The sequence below is a fragment of the Helianthus annuus genome, chromosome 7 (assembly GCF_002127325.2).
Source record: "Helianthus annuus cultivar XRQ/B chromosome 7, HanXRQr2.0-SUNRISE, whole genome shotgun sequence".
Taxonomy (NCBI): domain Eukaryota; kingdom Viridiplantae; phylum Streptophyta; class Magnoliopsida; order Asterales; family Asteraceae; genus Helianthus; species Helianthus annuus.
In genome coordinates, this window is record NC_035439.2 from 114,586,454 (window position 1) to 114,607,168 (window position 20,715).

At 41.9% G+C, this 20,715-nt stretch overlaps 1 protein-coding gene across 3 annotated transcripts; it reads left to right on the forward strand.

Moving 5' to 3' along the window:
* The first annotated feature begins 2,181 nt into the window (after nt 1-2,181).
* On the forward strand, nt 2,182-7,499 carry LOC110868229. Of its 3 annotated transcripts, XR_002552312.2 has the most exons (7): nt 2,182-2,270; nt 2,837-4,873; nt 4,961-5,086; nt 5,160-5,497; nt 5,573-5,787; nt 6,790-6,967; nt 7,224-7,499. XR_002552312.2 is itself a non-coding variant. In XM_022117348.2 (3 exons), exons 2-3 carry the CDS (start codon nt 6,797-6,799, stop codon nt 7,353-7,355), a joined length of 303 nt encoding a protein of 100 aa, XP_021973040.1. In that variant the 5' UTR covers nt 2,186-2,270; nt 6,790-6,796; the 3' UTR covers nt 7,356-7,499. The 3 variants fall into 3 exon arrangements, 1 of the variants encoding a protein (XP_021973040.1); XR_002552313.2 differs by lacking the exon at nt 2,837-4,873 and having other exon boundaries at nt 2,194-2,270; XM_022117348.2 differs by lacking the exons at nt 2,837-4,873; nt 4,961-5,086; nt 5,160-5,497; nt 5,573-5,787 and having other exon boundaries at nt 2,186-2,270.
* Nucleotides 7,500-20,715: the final 13,216 nt, after the last annotated feature.

Here is a 20,715-nt window from a genome sequence, read left to right on the forward strand (position 1 = left end):
ACCACTAGACTAATTAATCAAGAATTAATGGGTTGATTTTGATTTAGGCCAAACAAGAATCTTCTACCATTAACGACGTGCCGGTGTTCTTGCATCCATGGGGTCGGTTTCTTGTTCTGATTTTCTTTATGTGCCTTTGTTTCATTATCATCCGACTGACTTTCAGACTCCAACGCAGGGTGGTACTCTCTAACTTGCTCCACAGCCTTATCTGGAACGGCAGCAATCTTCCGCCACCGTGTGTCTTACGTGACATAGATGATCTTCAATTGAAAATGGTGGAGTTCTGGGCCTTTTATATATTACATACGTGGGCTTGTTTTATCTATTTTAATGTAGGTTTTCTTATATAATATTAAATTAAAGTAATTCAAGATTTTAATTATTATCTATCTATTTAGAAAAAAACAATAAGATTGAATAATAGATGGATTTAGTTGGGTTGTCATTGGATAGAGGAAAACTGAAGATATTATTTCCATAATATAAATTAGCAACACATTGTTTGCTTGTTGTATCCAAGCATGGGTTTTTTTTTTTTTTTTTTTTTTTTTTTTAAAGTGATTTTTTATTAAGTTTTGTTATATTTTTATTATTATTTTATTTTTTTATATTTAAATTTTCCAAAATCACATTTATAATCATTCATATCTTATATGTAATATTTTCACTTTAATATATAAAAAGTAATCATGAGTATTTTGTATAGAATTATCATCAAATCGTTAAACACAATCTTTTATAATTTATATTGACTTCTTATAATTAAAACCGAATACACAATCTTTTATGTAATATATATAGACTTCTTATCATTAAAACCAAAATAATTGTTTATCTATTTATCTTATTCAATGTTTTAACTTTTTTCTTTTTGTATTTTTGTAACTATTAAATTATAAGCTTTCAAAGTAACAATTATATACAGGTGGTGGTTTTAGGGGAGGGGTTTTTAATACAATTAATTTTCAACCTATATTTTTCTCTGATAACTTTAAAATATTATATTTTACCAAAAGTATAAGTACAGTGTTGCAACATATTTAATTTAATCTATGTTATGTTCGATATAAGTTTTATTCAAAATTTTGTTGTGAATTACACGGGTTTGAGTAATAGGTTATGAAGTTATGTATTACACGGGTTTGAGTATAAGAAAATATTTCATTTAATAATGTACGCACAAATTTATATAGCTAAATTATTTTCATACATACAACTTGAGAGGTAATGGAGGTAACAGATATGAAACTTTATTTATGGTCGTGCCTTAATGTCAACTTGTAATAAATGATTATATATATTTATAAGAAGTGTTTCGTGAGCTAAAAATTTAAAAACATGCAAATTAATTTGAAAAGGCAAATAATTTTCTGTAATCAAGGAAATAGGTGTGAAAATTATTAATTGAAATGATTTTAGTCACGGTTAAATATGGTATGACTATCATATGTTTGCGATATTTGATTGAAAAAAAGTAAACATCTAGGTCATATATATAAGCAAATTGCGAAAAATAATTATGCATACATTGTTAAGCTATATAATTTATATCCTTGAACCCGTGTTATACACGGGTCTATAAACTAATCGGTTATTAAAGATCTTGAGAGATTCTGGTTAAGTTGTGGTTCGTCTGAAGCGATGGGATCGAAGGAAAATCCCTTAATAATAGGCTCAATTAAAATTGGAAATAAAAAGATCAATCCATTAAGATTTAACACGTAGTTATCACACTACTAGAAAACTAGGCAATTCTGACCAAATTTTGCGACTAACATAAGACGTTCGCAAAATTAGCGATCGATCAGTGACTAAAACCAAAACAATCGCAAAATTAACTACCAATCCAGATTCGATCGCAAAACGGTCGCAAATTTTGTGACCGTATTTTTGTGGTCGGAAAACAGTCGCAAATACGAGAAAAATAAAAAATAACAAAATTTACGACCGTTTAAAGCAATCGCAAATAAAAAAAAAACAAAAAAACGAAAGTTGCGACCGTATAAAACGGTCACAAATACGAGAAATATATAAAAAACAAAAGTTGCGACCGTTTAAAGCGGTTGCGGATACAAGAAAAAATAGAAAAAGAAAAAAGGGTAAAAACTGCAAATAGTCATAAGTTCTGGGTTAAAACTGCAAATAGCCATAAGTTTAGAAGCTTCAATCAAAATAGATCTGCAGATCTGTTAATCTTTCATATGCGACTAGTCGACTACCCTCATTTGCGACTCACGATACATCTACCCTCGTCATTCATCGATCTGGTATGTGTCACTCTTCATCGATCTGACTCTGTTTTTTCTTGTGTATTCGTATCAATTTGTGTTTAGAAAAATGAAATTAGGATTAGGGGTCAAAGGTGTAAAATTGAAGAAAATCATCGGTGCTTTCTACATGCTTTTCCTTTGATACTGATATAATATGTCACTGAAGAGAACATGGCAAATTAGTTGATTATAATATGTCAAAATTGATACTGATATACTGATATACTGCCATGTTCTCTTGTTGCCCTAATCTTCAGTGACCACACCATGATTAGTTGATTATAATATGTCAAAATTGACTCTTATGGTAATCCAAATCAGGTGCAACTTATAGTAAACTAAGGGCTTTTTTTGTTGATTATGATTAGGTGATAACTTATTTCTTTTAATCTTATATCCAATTCAGGTTATTTTATGTTTTTGTTAGAATTACAATTAGTTTACTTTTACTTTCATAAAGCAATTGAATTTTCTTTTATTATTAAGCAAATTATATTTTATTGACTACTAAGCATATTATTTAGAATTGCAATTAGTTTACTTTGTTCTTTATAATATGATAGGATTAATTTGATTAGTAATAGCGTGGTATACTGATCGAGGGTGGATGTATGAAAAGACCGATAGTAATGGATTTCTTAATTCTAAATATTGTGACAATGTCGAATTGTTTTTGGACTTCGCATTTTCTAAAGAAGAAGTGGTTGATACGTGGGTGAATATGCATGGTGAGACAACACGTAACATAAAATGTCCTTGTTATAAATGCCAAAATATAAGTTACAGAGACAGAGCCACTGTACAAAAACACTTGTTTAAGGATGGTTTCATGCTTCGTTATGAAATATGGAGTGAACATGGTGAAAAGTCCAGCCACGATTTTGGACAGTCTTCTACTACAATGGAGATTGATGATGATGATGGTTGCAAACGTATGGTGTTAGATAACTTGTGTTCATGCGATTATACTTCAAGTACATTGGAAGGACGTGTACCGAATCCAGAAGCAAAAAGATTCTATGACATGTTAGAAGCTGCTGATGAACCTTTGTGGGAGGGCGAAAAGGCTACAAGTTTTTCAAAGTTACAAGCTGCTACGAATTTTTTGACATGGAAATCACTTTTCAATGTGTCAACTGCAGCTTACAACTTTTAACATTTCCATGATTAATGCAATGTTGCCCGAAAATAATAAACTTCCAAAAAACTTTTATGATACGAAGAAGAGTTTAGAACCATTGAGTCTTCCATACGAGAGAATTGATGTTTGCAAAAACCATTGCATGATATTCTATAAGCAAGACAAGGCATTGACACATTGTAAATATTGTAAGGAATCTCGTTACAAAAGTGTCTTGAATAAGGTACCTAATTTGGTGATGTGGTACATGCCAATTGGTCCTAGACTTAAAAGGTTATATATGTCTACAAAAAACGGCCAAAGATATGAGTTGGCACCATGACCACAAAACAAAAGAGGGTAGCATGGCACATCCTAGTGACGGCATGGCTTGGAAGCATTTTGACTCGGAGAATCCTGACTTTGCAAAAGAGATTCGCAATGTTCGTCTTGGGTTATGCACTGACGGTTTCAATCCAAATAACTCTAACTCAATTCCTTACTCATTGTGGCCCGTCTTTCTTACAATCTATAACTTACCCCCTTGGATGAGTATGAAAGATTCGTTTGTTGAAGTAAGTTTGATTATTCCGGGTGGAAAGAGTCCAGGTCAGAACATCGATATGTTTCTAAGACCCTTAATAGATGAGTTGAAAGAGTTGTATGGAGAAGGCATTGAAGTTTATGATGCTTATCGTAAAGAAAATTTCATTATGAGAGTTATTCTTTTGTGGACAGTTAGTGATTTTCCTGCCTATGCAATGTTATCAGGCTGGAGTACGCATGGTCGTTTAGCTTGCCCATATTGTATGGGGGACACAAATGCTTTTTGGTTACATGCTGGGGGTAAAACTAGTTGGTTCGACTGTCATCGAAGGTTTCTACCAATGTCACATCCTTTTCGTACTGATATAGATGGATTTCGGAGATCAACATCGTCGTTAGTGGGACCTCCACCCGAGTTAACCGGTTGGGAAATCTTAGAACAATTTTCTAACATACCAGTTGTTTATGAAGGTGTAACGCACCCAAAGCATAAAGATCCAAAATTTGGTAAAACTCATAATTGGGTAAAGAAAAGCATTTTCTGGGAGCTTGAATATTGGCCCATGTTGTTAATTCGACACAACCTTGATGTAATGCATATCGAGACAAACGTTTTTGAGAATCCATTTCAAATGGTTATGGATACTTCTAAAACAAAAGATAATGTCAAGGCAAGGAAGGATGTGGAACAGTTTTGCAATCGACCATCGTTGCATGTTTCAAGTGGAAATAATAATAAAATTTTAAAACCAAAAGCAGCATACACCTTAACCAAAAAGGAGCATACACCTTAACCAAAAAGGAGGTAAATGAAGTATGTAAATGGTTGAAGCAAGTAAAGTTCCCAGACGGCTATGCTTCAAATATAGGGGGATGTGTGAACCTAAAGGATGATACCTTCTACAACTTTAAAAGTCATGATTATAGATGGAGAGTAAGTACACATACATTAATATTGTTCCTTTATGTGGATATAAAAATGATACTAATGTGGTTTTCATTTATTGCTTCCATTTTATAGATTTAGCAATCAAATAACGGCTACGCGGATTATTGGAGTAACCTAAAGGGTATGTGGTCCGGTCCATGGGAAAGTTGGAAAGATGTTCCTAATGAGGACAAAAAGCGGTTGTTTGAACGATTCCATGTGTGTACTTAAACAGATCTATGTAACTTGTTAAACCATTTTGAATGTTTCTTAAAAATTTCTTTTATTGTAGTGTTATTTTCAGTGGGAGGAGAAATGGAATGGTGAAATATGTAGTTGCTGGGAGCGGTGCATTGCTGGTAAAATTCCGGATTTGTTGTGTAGGGTACAAGATCAAGCTAAAGAAACGACAAGAAGTAAAAATGTACTAGTCGAAGACGATATGTCTGTTCTTACTGATTTTAAACCACCATGGATCAAAACAGAGACATGGAAACAAATGATTGAGATCTGGAACACACCCGAATGGAAAGTGAAGTCTAAAAGAAACAAAAAAAAATCAGAACTGAATCAAAAGGGGGCAAACATACCCTCGGGTCACAAACCTATGTGACTGCCAAAAGAAAAGTGGTAAACGTTGTTAACCATTATCTTTAACCGATAAATATACCATTATTTGTTAACTTATGAATACTAACTTTGTAGGCTGAGATAATTGGGCGTGAACCGTCACACTCAGAGATGTGGAAACAAACACATCTCAGAAAAGGAAGTAGGCCGTTTGATAAAGATCTTGATTGTAGCAGTTCGGTAGTTGAGAACGTTGATTTTGAGGACGTTAACTTGGAGGGCGTTGAATTAGAAGGGAATGTACAAGAAAAAAATCGGCATGGGTTGACGATAGGGCACATGAGACTTTGGTAAGTTTCTTACTTGATGTAGGGTTTTGTTCATATTTAAATTAGTTGTATGCATCAAACATTTGACATCCTTATACTCAGTGTTATAATCACATCATTACGTAATTTCACTTATAGTAGTGTTTTAATAATAAAAAACATTTGATGCCAAACGAATATTCCAACAGTTATAACTACTGTCTAAGGATAAATTAACAGTTGTAAAATTAACTAGAGAACTTTCTGGTGAAAAAATTGGGGTTTTGGCCTAAACTGGTCTGGGTTGAAACCGGGGTGGGTTTGGTCAAAGAAAGTGAAACCTGATTTACTGAATGTGATTCGGGTTCCAATTTGTTTTGTAAGGGGAAATAGTCGGGTCTGACCGATTTGAAGCCATGTTTTAACTGGTTCAGGCTCGGTTTGAGTGGGTTCAAACTGGTATCGAGGCTCGGGTTGGCTTCAAACTAGATTCCCTAAAACTAGCTTCAAACCATAAAACTAGTCGGCTGGACCAACCGACCCACGAACCTGTTCGGTTTGGTTAACGGTTAAACCCAAGATATACCTGATGAGAAGTCAAGCATCTTTACCTTAATTTAACAGGAAATCTTTGACTAAGATATAGCTAGAAATTAAATAAGCTTTATTAATAACTATCATAATGTCATAACAATGTTGTACATAATGCCTGTGCTTAAAATTCAAAGTAAATAAGTTAATTCATGGAACTGAAAACCAATCGATCAATCAAGGTACGCCCACTTTTAAATTCATGGAACTGATGTACATGATGCCTGTGCTTAAAATTCCACCACCGTTTCTTTTTTCTGGTTCGTGGGTCGGTTGGTCCAGCCGACTAGTTTTATGCCCACTTTTAAATTAAGATTATAATTAAGTATTTTGTTATAATTTCAAATATCTGGTGTTTTTTTTTATAAATAATAAAAATTACATAACAATTTTATTGTATCTATATTATTGGTTCGGTACTACAAAGTATGTTAAATTAGGTTGTATTTGTAGTTAAAATATGAGGGATATCTTTTGGAGAAGTATGGGGAGGAAAGTAGCCAACACCGAGAACTTGACAAAGAATTGTGGTAGCGAGCTTCTGGGGGGAAAGAAGAGAGGTAAAGTATATGGATTAAGCAATCTTAAGAATGATTTTAACGTTCAGCATCATGGCAAACAAGACCAAGAGGTATGTTTATTCTTTTAAGTTGTTTGGTTCAAACATGTTTAAACTCAAATATTGACATTATTTTTTCATGCAACCACTTCTCAGTCAATAATATGTTTTGTATGTATATTATTGAAAATAGACTATTTGACCTTAGAAGTCAAACTGATTTTTTCTCTTTATTCTATAATTGTATAAGCAGCTAATAAGTTTCATAAATTGTATAAATTGTGATAATGTTGGCCATTAATATTTCACTTTTCATTGGTTTTATTAGATCGAAAGATTGAACGTGATTATTGCGGGATTGGAGGTGGAAAAAGAGAATGATAAGGCGGAGAAAGAGGCTATGAATGAAAGGACGGCAAACATTGAAACGATGCTAAAAGCTAGGTTTCAAAACGTATAATCATCGACTTAGGTTTCAAAACGTATAAACACTTTGTTTTGAATATGTATTTTGTTATGATAATTTTGGTATTTGATGTTTCAAGTGGGATCTTTTATATAATTGTGAAAATTTGATAATATGTAAAATTTAAAATTGACATTATATGCAGGTTAAAATAGAAAATGGATAAAAATAATTTTTAAAAAATAAATAGAAATTGCGACCGCAAAAATGGTCGCAATTTTTCAAAAGGCAGGCGGTCGGAAAACGGTCGCAGTTTGTAAAAGAAAGGCGGTCGGAAAACGATCGCAGTTTGTAAAAGGCATGCGGTCGGAATACGGTCACGTCAAGACCGTCGCAACCGAAGTCCCACAAAACTAGGAACAGTCGCAACTTAGTCGGAATAGAGCAATTGCGACGGGTGTTTTTCCGATTGTAGTTCTGGTCGGAAAACGATCGCAATAGGGCAATTGCGACCGGTTTGCGACCAAAATTGTGGTCGGAAAAACCTAGTTTTCTAGTAGTGATCACTATGAAATATTTAAAAAAATAACAAATTACTTTCAAAGTATGAACATTAGTATTGTCCCACAAATTTATTTTATAAATGAGCACTATGATTAAAAAAATACATTTTATTATAGCTTTTATCTTATTTAAAAGCTGAAATACAGTTAGCCTTGTCAAACTCAAAGTTTGGGAAGTTGTTTAAATCTTAAACACCTAAAGGGGTATGGCCCCAAAAAGCCGCGCAAATTTTCGTCAAGGCCGCGCACGAGGCCATACTCCTTATTCAGCAATTCTCTTTCTAGGCAACCTCGCGCGAGTACCGCCACATCCCACGAAGAGGCGCGAGGTTCAGATGGAAGAGAACTGCAATTCCAACACTTAGCAATCTGATAAGAGTCTTCACTACTCGTAAACCCGCGCAACCTGATTTCATGCCCAGCATCAATCACATAAAGGTTGCGGCGCGAGACCAGAGTAGGAAGGTACAAAAGGTACAAGTGGCAGGAAAAAGGAGCCAATGAGCATTCTGCAGGCTCTGTTCAATCGTGCGCCACGATCGTCTGAGGTACTAAGGACGCAAAGTACATAAGGACGCCTATGTGGCACCAATCAGAGGAGAGAGACATCTGTCCCACGATCTCCACTTGTCTGCTGATGGCAGAAGGACAACAAGGCCGGCAACAGTGACACGTGGCTCCATTCAAGGCGCGCCAGCGCCGGAAAACTTCTAGAAGCCACTAACGGTCGACACCAGTGAGACAAAGAGCATATCCACTATGTCGTCGCCTTCCGGCCCAAGGCCCATCAGCCCACATCCTCTTACACCTCTCCGGCTATAAATAGAGACCTCACTCCACAGGTTAAACATTCCATTCTCTCTATTCTCACTCTTAATACTTAATTTATCTTCCCCAAAGCAGTCGCTTATTCTCACGCCGGAGCCCAGTTAAGAGGGAAACCCCCATATTCCCCTCTTAACGAGTAACGGTGTTCTGTTTTGCAGGATTATACGTTCAAGACGAAGCTCAGATAATCATTAGAAGATTAACCATCATGGTAGAAACATAAACCCAACTAATTAGTCCCTTAATTAGTTCTGTGTTTCTTCATTGGCGCCCACCGGTTTTTCTACAACCATTTTCATCTTCTTTTTTCTGAGTTTTCGACATTCTTCTTCCTTCGATCATGGCTGGTCAAAGAATCATTCCCGAGTTTGGTTTCGGAGCAAACTCTAATGCGGTGTTGGGCGAAGGAAATCAAAACATCCAACCCCAACACATCGAAGAAATTGGTGAAATCGAAGTAACCAACACTGGGGGCCCGCGCGAGAGCATTACTTGCATCACTCAGACGGTCACCCCAGGAAACAACGGTGAGGGACCTTCAAACCCAACCCCGCCTCAGAACGTTTCGGCACTTCTACGGCTAGCAGAAGGCGAAACACCAGCCTCATGGTACGCCAAGAATATTGCCACAATCAACGCAGCGTATCAATCTCTGATCGCACAGCAAGCAGTCTTAACGGCAGAACCGTCCTTGGTCACTCCTCAGAGTCAAGGGGCACGCCAGATACCCCCACAGCCAAGTCTCCAAGGAAGAATCAATAGGCCTCCCCCCACCAGGCGACTAAGAGTGCATGAGACGCGCGATACAAGGGGAGAAACGGAAAGTTACTACGACTATCCGTCACACCTTCAAAGAGGTCCTGTTCATAGCCGGCTCACGCCGCGCAACATGAACAATGAATGGGAGGAGACTGATCCGAACGATCCAACTTGGGAAGATGACGAGGGTTCGTCAGTCTTCAATCGCTTGCAGAAAAATCATGAGTACTACAAACCCAGACAACACGTCGGGTACACTGAAGAAGTGGAAAGAGATTTCTGCCTCGCTTATCGACCAGCTGAAGCTGCGGAACATTCAAAGTTCATCCCAAAAATTTCACTTGCGCCACTTTCAAGAGAGAAGTTACCTCCGACAGTTGGAAAGTTTAACGGATTGACTGATCCTGATGATCACGTCAGAACTTTCACAAGCGTAGGTTTCTGGGAGGATGGAATATGCCTATGTGGTGCCATCTGTTTATTCAAACTCTTACCGGGGCTGCTCGCGCCTGGTTCGACAGCCTTCCTCCAGGAAAGATTAAGTCATGGGTAGATTTCAAGACACAGTTCTTGAGTTACTTCAGCCAACAACGACGCTACCAGCGCGACACAGCTGAGGTAGAAGACATCTGGCGAAGAGATGGTGAGGGTTTGGAAGATTTCATCACTCGCTTTAACAAGGAGTGTCTGAAAATCAGTGGCGTAAGTGAGCAACTCATGCGCTGCCATTTCAAGAAAGCTATTCCGTGATAGTCTCATCAGAACTATCACAGGCAAAGACGGAATGCCCAAAAAATGGGATAAACTCATGGAAGCCGCAAAGATAGTCGCGCAAACTGAAGAATCACTCGCTGGAAACAAGAGTTATTATTCTGAAGAACGATTTTCCAAAGGGAATTCGCGCGATCACAACAAGCGCAACAAGTACAAAGGTAACGATTGGAAATCTGGAAGATCAAGGGGCCATGATGAAAGGCCGCGCTATAGAGAAGACGCGCGCGAAACAATTGATAGAATCGGTTACCGAAAAGCAGTCAAGGATGATAACAGAGAGAAGCACTGGACTCCGCTCATAAAAACACCAAAAGAGGTGCTGATGAAGGAGAATCTTGATTTCAAGGCTCCAAGGCCTATGACAAACAAGAAGGGGCAAGACCCCAACCTGTACTGTGACTTCCACAAAGATACAGGGCACCTGACAGATGACTGCTATAGTCTACGTCAAGAAATTGAGAAAGCGCTAAAAAGCGGGAAGCTAAGTCACCTGGTGAAAAACGTGCGAAAAGAAACTCGACAGCTTCAACGCCATGATGAGGGAAGTCACAAGAAAGTCCGGTGCCTTGAAACCCATATGGTCAACGGACCAAGATACAGTGCAAAAGAGAAAGGCAAGCGCCCTTACGAACCTTCATGGCAAGAGCAACAGGTCATTTTCCCGGTAGTGCGCGGCGGTACTCGCGCCACTCGACCCGTCGTCATTACCGGTATTATCGGCCATTATGAAACGGAGTATGTCTTCATTGACTCAGGAATCACAACTGATATCATCTACGAACAGTGTTTTAACCAGTTTGATGAAGACGACAAAGCAAGGCTCGAGCCAGTTGATTACCCGTTGTCGGGATTTTGCAACGAAATGGTTTTCCCACTAGGCCAAATCAGCTTCCCTGTCACGCTCTCCGACGGGAAACACTCAAGAACAACAAACGTAAACTTCATGGTGATGCCTGTCAAATCAAGGCATGATGTGTTGATTGGGAGAGAAACCCAAGGCGAGATAAACATGGTAACTTCCACCCCCCACTCAGTGATAGGGTTTCCAACCAAGACGGGGGTGGCGATCATCTATGCCAAAAAAGAAGTAATGTCAACGGAAGAGTTGCGCCCAACGAAAGCGGCGAAAGTTTCAACAACTGAGCCAGAGAAGTGGGTGTTAAACCGTAAGTACCCAGAGCAAACGGTAACAATAGGCCACGCCATTTCGTCAGATATCAGAACGTATCTGAAGCAACTATTGTTCAGGAATATGGATATCTTCGCCTGGACCCCGGCAGACATGATCGGTGTCCCGCGCGACATTACCGAGCATTGCTTAAACACCTACCCCTCTGTTGAACCAAAGGTCCAAAGAAGGCGCAGCTTAGGGGCAGACAAAACAAAAGCAATGAATGAGCAAGTATGTGAACTACTCAAAGCTGGAATCCTGCTGGAAGTCCGTTATCAAAGTTGGGTCGCGAACCCAGTAATGGTGGAAAAGTCGAGCGGAGGATGGCGAATGTGCATTGATTATACTGATCTCAACAAGGCATGCCCTAAGGATTGCTATTCTTTGCCTGAGATTGACAAAAAGATAGACTCCCTCGCGCCATACAGGTGGAAGTGCTTCTTGGATTGTTATACAAAGATGAAGCTTGAAGATGAAGACAAGACAACTTTCAGAACCGATCTCGGTATCTTCTGTTATACAAAGATGCCATTCGGTCTAAAAAACGCTGGCGCCACGTACCAGCGCCTGATGGACAAGACCTTCGCTGGGGATATTGGGAAGCACATTGAGGTTTACATCGATGACCTGGTAGTAAAAAGTCCCGAAGAGGACCAAATGTTGAAAGACATTGAGAAAACCTTCAACTCGCTGAGAAGTGTGAACATAAAATTGAATCCAGCCAAATGTTCCTTTGGCATGGAGGAAGGGAAATTCTTAGGCTTCATAGTCACCAATGGCGGATTTAAGGTGAACCCAGAAAAAGTCCAAGCAATAGAGCGCATGCCATCACCCAAAACAATCAAAGAGATGCAACGGTTAGCCGGCCGCCTAGCCGCGCTTAACCGCTTTCTGTCAAATCACGCCGCAAAGTCATACCCTTTCATAAGTACTTTGCGCAACTGTGTAAAGAATCAAGAGTTCAGATGGACGCCTGAAGCAGAAAGCGCTTTCCAGCAAATGAAGGAGTGTTTGATCGAACTCCCAACGTTAACCGCACCGTTCGAAAAAGAGCCGCTCATCTTGTACTTGTCATCATCAGACAAGGCAGTGGGTTCGGTGTTGCTTGTAGACAGAAACGGGGTTCAGACTCCAATCTACTATGTTAGTAGAATGCTCACAGATCTAGAACAAGATATTCAACGATGGAGAAACTGGTACTAGCGCTACTACATGCCTCCAGAAGGCTGCGCCGATATTTCACAGGCCACGTCATCACTGTACTGACCAATTTTCACATTGGGACGATATTACAAAAACCGGAGACATCCGGGCGATTAGCAAAGTGGGCGATCATGCTGGGGGGCCAAAACATTTTGTATAGGTCGCGCCCAGCCATCAAGGGTCAAGTCCTTGCAGACTTTATCACAGAAGTCCCAGCGGAAAAAGTCAAAGATTGTGAAATCGTCGAAGCTCCCACAAAAGATACCTCAGATGGGCTATGGTTCCTATAGACAGATGGTGCCTCAAACGAGGACGGCTCAGGAGCCGGATTGCGCCTGGTGAGCCCAGAAAAGCATGAATTTACATACGCTATCAGGTTGGATTTTAAAAATACCAACAATGTAGCAGAGTACGAGGCATTTCTGGCAGGCTTGCGCCTCGCCATTAAAATGGGAGCTAAAAACTTACAAGCGCACGTCGATTCACTGTTGATTGCCAGTCAAGTCAACGGGTTCTATGATGCAAAAGGCGACGTTATGGCCTTATATCTGGATCAAGCAAAAGAGCTGTTGCAGAAGTTCACGACATACAGGGTCGTACACATCAATCGCTCTGAAAACAAGCAGGCAGACGCCTTAAGCAAGCTCGCGTCAACTTCCTTTCAGCACCTTGCAAAGGAGGTAAGGATTGAAGTGCTCAAAAATCCATCAGTCTTGTTGCGCCAGGTGAACGTGATCGAAATAGGGCAGCCATCCTGGATGACCCCTATAATCCACTATCTACAGGAAGGGATACTACCAGAGAACAAGGCAGAGGCAAGGAAAATCCAGCACAAAGCCCTGCATTATGAAATGAATGATGGTATTCTGTATCGGAGGTCCTTCTTGGGTCCCTTATTGCGCTGCGTAGACCCCCAAGACGCGAATTACTTAATCAGAGAAATCCATGAGGGGATCTGTGGTATCCATGCGGGACCACGCATGGTTGTGGCGAAGATCATGAACGCCGGATATTATTGGCCAAGGATGCATGTCGACGCCCTGAAGGAGCTGCGCAAATGCGACTCCAGTCAGCGACATTCTCCAAAGACCCTGCGCCCCAAAAATGATCTCATCCCAGTGTCCACTGCTTGGCCTTTCCAACAGTGGGGGATTGATATGGCGGGACCCTTCCCAGATGCCCCTGGAGCCGTAAAGTTTATAATCGTGGTTGTCGATTATTTCACCAAATGGGTGGAAGCCAAAGCCCTCGCATCAACCACTGCCATGATGGTGCGCAAGTTTATCTGGGAGCATATCATTTGCAGATTTGGTCTTCCACTCAAAATCGTCACAGACAACGGTACCAATTTTGCCTCGGAGGATCTTCAAAAGTGGAAGAAGGAAATGAAGATAGAACATACCTTCTCATCCGTTGCACATCCTTAGGGAAACGGTCAAGTGGAAAGCGTAAACAAAAGCATCATGGAGGGGATAAAAGCCCGACTGGGCACAAAAAGAAGAGGCTGGGTAGATGAGCTCCCAAGCATCCTGTGGGCTCATTGAACCATGCCGAATACAAGCACCGGTGAAACTCCTTTCAGCCTAGTATACGGCTCGGAAGCAGTTATCCCGGCAGAAGTTGGTCTCCCCTCACCGCGATTGACAGCAGTCAACACGGTTGATAATGAAGCAGAACACCGCCTCGATCTGGATCTCTTAGAAGAAAAACGCGAGATCGCGCGTATTAAAGAGGCGAAATACAAGACACAACTGGAAAGGTACTACAATGCGAGAGTCCGCATTTGTACCTTCACTCCAGGAGAATACGTTTTCCGTGACAACGAAGCTTCGAACGCCGAACGCCCTGGGAAGCTAGCACCCAAATGGGAAGGCCCATACTTGGTCCATGAAGTGCTAGGTAAAGGGGCATACAAATTGCGAACGTTGGATGGACATATCATCCCGCGCACATGGAACGCGTAACAACTGCGGAAATGTTATATGTAACTACCCCAAGGCCATGTGCCATTTCTCTCATAGTGGCCACGCGCCTACTTAATCTCTATGTCGGCTAAACGCCTTTTATGTTATTTATCAGCAATGTATGATTGGCCTTAGCGCCTGTTTCCAAGTTAATGAAAGCATACGATATGTTTTCCTACTACCATATTACTTCATGGTTACAAATGCATGTTAAACTTTTGATTAGCACGAAAACACTTCAGTGAATTATCAGCTCGTGAGCTACACTTACATTTATTCGTGCTAACTTAACCAAAGTTTCAAACAACAGTGCAATAATTGTAACAAGACAAAATAAATGTGAACATAAGCATCATATTCAACACAAGCGCAACGCGCAATGGTTACATAAACCTAACATCCATTAGAACTAGGTGGAGCGCGATCGCGCAACACTATACATGCAAAAAGCTAAACAAAACAAGGCACAAAGCCTTCAATTCCTATTAAGGTTGATCACCATCTCCGCCGTCATCATCACCTTCATCATTGCCTGCCAACTCCTCCTCATCAGATACCTCAACCATCTGTGGTGGATCAAGGATAGTCTTTAATCGATGACACCAGTCATCATGCTTCAGTGCTTCAGTAACTAAATCCATCACCGGTAGAGACAAGTTATCATAATCATCTTCAGCGCGAACCAGCTCAGCCTTAGCTTGATCAGTCACCGAGCAGTGACTAGTGTCAAATTCTTGACCAAACACCTCTGAAGCATGTTGCGCACACTCCAAGTAACAACCTCGGTGACCAACGGCACGCGAAGCATCTATTAAAGCAGCAACAGCTGTATCTAGCTCCCCAACATTCAAGACAGAGTTGGCCATCTACAATAAAAACAACATAAGACAACAAGTTTTAAGAAATTGAGTCAAAAGTCAGGAGAAATCTTACCAGAGCTATTCCTCGGCTGCGCAGCCACTCAGCCTCAGCGACCAAAGTGTCCACGATACTTTGGGCCTCAGAATAATTATTCTGCGCCACATTGAGAGCAGTGGTACTAATGGCTCGCGCCTCCTCGGCCTTTTGCTTGGCTTCCTCGGCAGTGGCAGCTTTTGACTTTTCAGCTTCGAGATCAATCTCTAAGGACTCACTCCTTTCAATCTGCTCGCGCAGACGGCGCTTCAACTCAGCGATTTCAACGTCCTTGGCAGATAAATCTCTATCCTTGCTAGCAATTTGCGCCTTAAGCTCAACCTATAGAAAGCAAGACTTAGAGAATTTTTTACAAACTGAAGCATAAGCAACAAAAGACAGGAACATACCTCGGCTTGCTCCTTCACAGCTTGCGCATTCTCCACCTTCTTCTTCAGATCCACAACTTGACCTTCAAGTTCGGTGATCTTGGAGCGAGCCGCATACATACGCTCATTATCCTTGGCACATATAGCCTTCCAATCAGCACGTTCTTTTGAGAGGAGTTCTTCAGCGACACGGAGTTTGCCCTTAAGGCCTTCACGACCCCACTCCTCAGCTTTCTTATCCGTTTCAAATTTCTCCTTCTCCTCGTCAAAGGCGGCCTTCGCCTTTTCAAAGCTTTTCACTTGCTTCAGCAACCGCTCACGATATTTCTCCCACTCTTCCCTTTCCCTAACCATAGTCCGCCACTCGCGAACAATCTGATGGTTAGCAGCGCGAGTGTTGGCTTCTCCAACCACATAAGCATGATATAGCGTGCTGTAGGTTCACACCCCCTGACGATTCACCTCACCAGGAGGAATGGAGTTAAGAAGCCAGTCGTGGCAAGGAGCGAATTCCAGAAAAGTATCCTTCTGTTTTAGGCCCCATGGAGGTTGACGAAGCGCTTCCCCTCGACTTTCTTCAGTATAGGACTTATAGTAAACATCTCCCAAGGTGTCCATCGGGCCTATAGGAGAGTGAAGCGTCCCACCCCGGCTTCCAGTGCCAGCTTGGCCAGCAGCAAAGCCAGCGCTACCACCAGCAGCAGCAGTAGTCTGTTCCGTAGTCGCCGGACCGGTTTGAACAGGGGCGGCAGTCGGCAAAGGCTCAACAGGGTTCTCCACCTCCAAGTTTTTCTCCTTCTCAGCGATGGGCTGCTCATGCCCAGTGACAGGAGTTGGCCCCGAACCCTGCGCCGTATCAGTAGTAATGGGGGTGGTAATCTCGGGCTCCTTAGGCCCAGTAGGAGGCTTGTCAGCAACTTTCTCTCTCTCAACCTCTTTTTCCCGAACAGGTTTCTCAGGACCCTTCTGTTTCTCCTTATCAGCAGATTTTGAAGCAGGGAACGGTTTGATAGTGACCTTAGTAGCCTTAGGCCTTTTCTGCGCCGGCTCCAAGGGCTCTGTGATCGTGATGCCCTTCTCGGTTTTCTTCTTTTCAGCCTCTGCAAAGATAGAATATTAGAAGGGAGAATACAAGTACAAGAAAACAAAATACTAACCAGGAGAGAATTTGTAGAGTGAGCGCAGGTTGCTCTTCTTTCAAATCAAAGGAGCGCCGCCCGGTTTCGACAACACAGTGGCCCTAAGCGCAACCTCCCGACTCCTTTTCCTTATCAACTTCACCGTAGGCTCTTCCTGCACTTCCTCTTCATCACCCCCTTCTTGCGCAGCAGAGGACGGGGTGGTCCCAGCATCCGGGTTGCGAGAACCCGCGCTTCCTGAACTCTTGGAGCCTCCTGCTCCAACTTTCTTCTCGCCTGTACGCGATAAACCTTCAAATGAATCACTGATGATAACGTAATCTTCCAAGTTACTTTGACGAAGGCGGAAAGTACCTTTGTCGCTGGCAATAGCAGTTGCGCGACTACTACCGGCTCCCTTGCTGGTCACCTCAGGATCCAAGGTGATAACCTTCTTCTTCTTCACAGGCTTTTTCTTCTCGTCTTCAGGGTCTATCCCCAAGTCGTGCAACACCTGCAAAGATTTGAGACCACGGGCTTAGCTCTCCATTTGACGATCCCACAGACTCCTCGCTGGAAAGATAGACAATTTCTTTCCCAGCAGAAGTCACAGAGCGCAAGGGTCGAGGGTTAGGTATATGCGCACCTTCAGTTGCAGTAGGCGGCTCGGCGAAGGCATCAGCAACCGGGTACATGAAGTTACCCTTTATCTGCTCATACCAGTACTCCTCCCCATCCCGGAGTGGGCGCACGCCCATAGACCCACTAAAAGTAGAGAAAGCGGCTTGATACAAGTGCGCCTCTACACATCAAACCGTATAAATAAACAAAGTTATGAAACAAGAAATTAAGGAAATCAAGGAAATTGCTAACCTCGATCGTCGATCATCAAGATGGGGACCTCCTCGCTGTCAGGCAACCATCGATCACTCATGCGCGCAGCAACGAGGACATTCTCTCCAAATACCCGGTTAGGGGTCGGAGTAAGCTGCTGATACCACCTTTCATGCTTGGGAATGGGAAGATCTTCCTTCAGTATCGGTTCAGTCTAGTCCCGGAAGGGCATAGCGATCGGAAGCACCTCCTCGCGAATGTAGAAAAATTTGGGTTTCCAATCATGGAAACTTTTAGGAGGATTTAGCAGTATCTTCCTCGCAGCCCCACGACTAGCAAAAGAGAAGAAGCCCATATTCCTGATGAGTTGATAAAAGGCACGAAACTTCTCGACGGTGGGTTCGATACCATGGGCTCGACATAGGAACTCGAAATGTCGAACCCTAACCATCCCAGGAGTGCTCATCTGAGAAAGATGAAATCCGTAAAAATGAAGAATATTCCCCATAAAGTTTGTCGCCGGCAGCAGGAAATTTCCCTAGAGGAAGAAATCTTCAAATAAGGTAATATAGCCCGACCGGCGCATCGGCGGCCGTTTGATTCTGCCCAGGGTATCTTGCATCCCATTCCGGTGGAAACCGGAAGCTCCGTACGAATTGATCGAATAACCCTAAATCCCACCGGAGAACCGGGACAGGCCCCTCCTCTCCGGGATTTTCTTCAGTATGTTCTTCAGCCATGGACAGATCTCAGACGTTGAAGCTTCAGAAAGTTTGAAGATATGAAGATTTCTTCAAGAATCTGCTGATAGTAACTTGAAGATTTGAAGCTCCGAGAAGAAATGAGAGAGAAAGGGAAGCAATGGAAGGAAAGAATACCCTCCTCTCGAATCTCTTCAACTATATATACCCATCGCATTTAATGCGATGGGTAAACGTGCCGAATATGCCGCGCACGTGACCAATCAGAAGACGCCAGGTAAGCCGTGAAACCCGGAGTGACAGTTATCACGCGCGCGTGGGCCTCACTCGCCTGACGAAATCCGAACCGTCAGGAACAACTCGATGACGGCCGTGTCAGCAGTCAACTCAAAGGTCACCATCAATGACTATCTCACCAAACCGTCAAAATTCAAATTTCGAGGAATTTCCCGCCCAAATTCCAAGAAACTTAGCAAAGAAGATACTCAGGGACGCGCCGGATGGCTTGGTTACCCAAGACATCCGCGCGCTATCAACTTAAAAACAAAGCAGCATCAGCTTGCAGAAATGTAGTCGCGCCGTAGCAACCGACAAGCGCTTGAGCGCGCGTCTACCAAACTAAAGCGAGCAACCTCTGCAATTTTCTTTTTCTAAGTCCAGAGCTCCAACCACTTGCCTTGCGCATGGTGCAGCACTGGACTGGGGGGACTTGAAGGGGTATGACCCTAAAAAGCCGCGCAAACCTTCGTCAAGGCCGCGCGCGAGGCCATACTCCTTATTTAGCAATTCTCTTACTAGGCAACCTCGCGCGAGTACCGCCACATCCCACGAAGAGGCGCGAGGTTCAGATGGAAGAGAACTGTAATTCCAACACTTAGCAATCTGATAAGAGTCTTCACTACTCGTAAACCCGCGCAACCTGATTTCATGCCCAGCATCAATCACGTAAAGGTTGCGGCGCGAGACCAGAGTAGGAAGGTACAAAAGGTACAAGTGGCAGGAAAAAGGAGCCAATAAGCATTCTGCAGGCTCTGTTCAATCGTGCGCCACGATCGTCTGAGGTACAAAGAACGAAAAGTACATAAGGACGCCTATGTGGCACCAATCAGAGGAGAGAGACATCTGTCCCACGATCTCCACTTGTCTGCTGATGGCAGAAGGACAGCAAGGCCGGCAACAGTGACACGTGGCTCCATTCAAGGCACGCCAGCGCCGGAAAACTTCTAGAAGCCACTAACGGTCGACACCAGTGAGACAAAGAGCATATCCACTATGTCGTCGCCTTCCGGCCCAAGGCCCATCAGCCCACATCCTCTTACACCTCTCCGGCTATAAATAGAGACCTCACTCCACAGGTTAAACATTCCATTCTCTCTATTCTCACTCTTAATACTTAATTTATCTTCCCCAAAGCAGTCGCTTATTCTCACGCCGGAGCCCGGTTAAGAGGGAAACCCCCATATTCCCCTCTTAACGAGTAACGGTGTTCTGTTTTGCAGGATTATACGTTCAAGACGAAGCTCAGATAATCATTAGAAGATTAACCATCATGGTAGAAACATAAACCCAACTGATTAATCACTTAATTAGTTCTGTGTTTCTTTAACACCTCAACACAGAGTTCAACTATAAATAAATATCAGATAACAAAAAAGTCCTCCATGTTCGATTTAAAAGCTGAATTTTGGGAAGTTGTTTAAATCATAAACACCTCGATGGAGTTCAACTATAAATATTAGATAACAAAAAAAAGTCTTCGATGTTTGATGGACGAGCCCGATGCATATCGGATTCTTCCTCTCTTGTTCTTTATGGGTCTTTGTTTCATCTAATAAGGCTAAGTCGCACTCGAACCGGTATGACTAAGTTTCATTAACTTGGCGCTCCAACGCCTCTCGTATAGTTGGGTTGATTTACCGAATTATATAGGAAGGAATGGAGACTCTTAAAGAATAAGAGAGACGTATCCGGAGAAAGGATCTACATGGCGTTTAGTTTGTGTTCATTCCATATGTACTCGATCATTCTTGAAGATGAAAGGAACTCGTTAATTCTTGAATTATTTCATCTTTTGTGTTATATATGCTTGTTAATTGTTTAATTTCTTTGATCATGAGTAATCTAGTTCACATCTACTAATAATTTTGGATTTAGTACAGTTAGAAGAAATATCCAGTTATATTGTGATGTTGATACTTGTAATGGGTTAATATAAT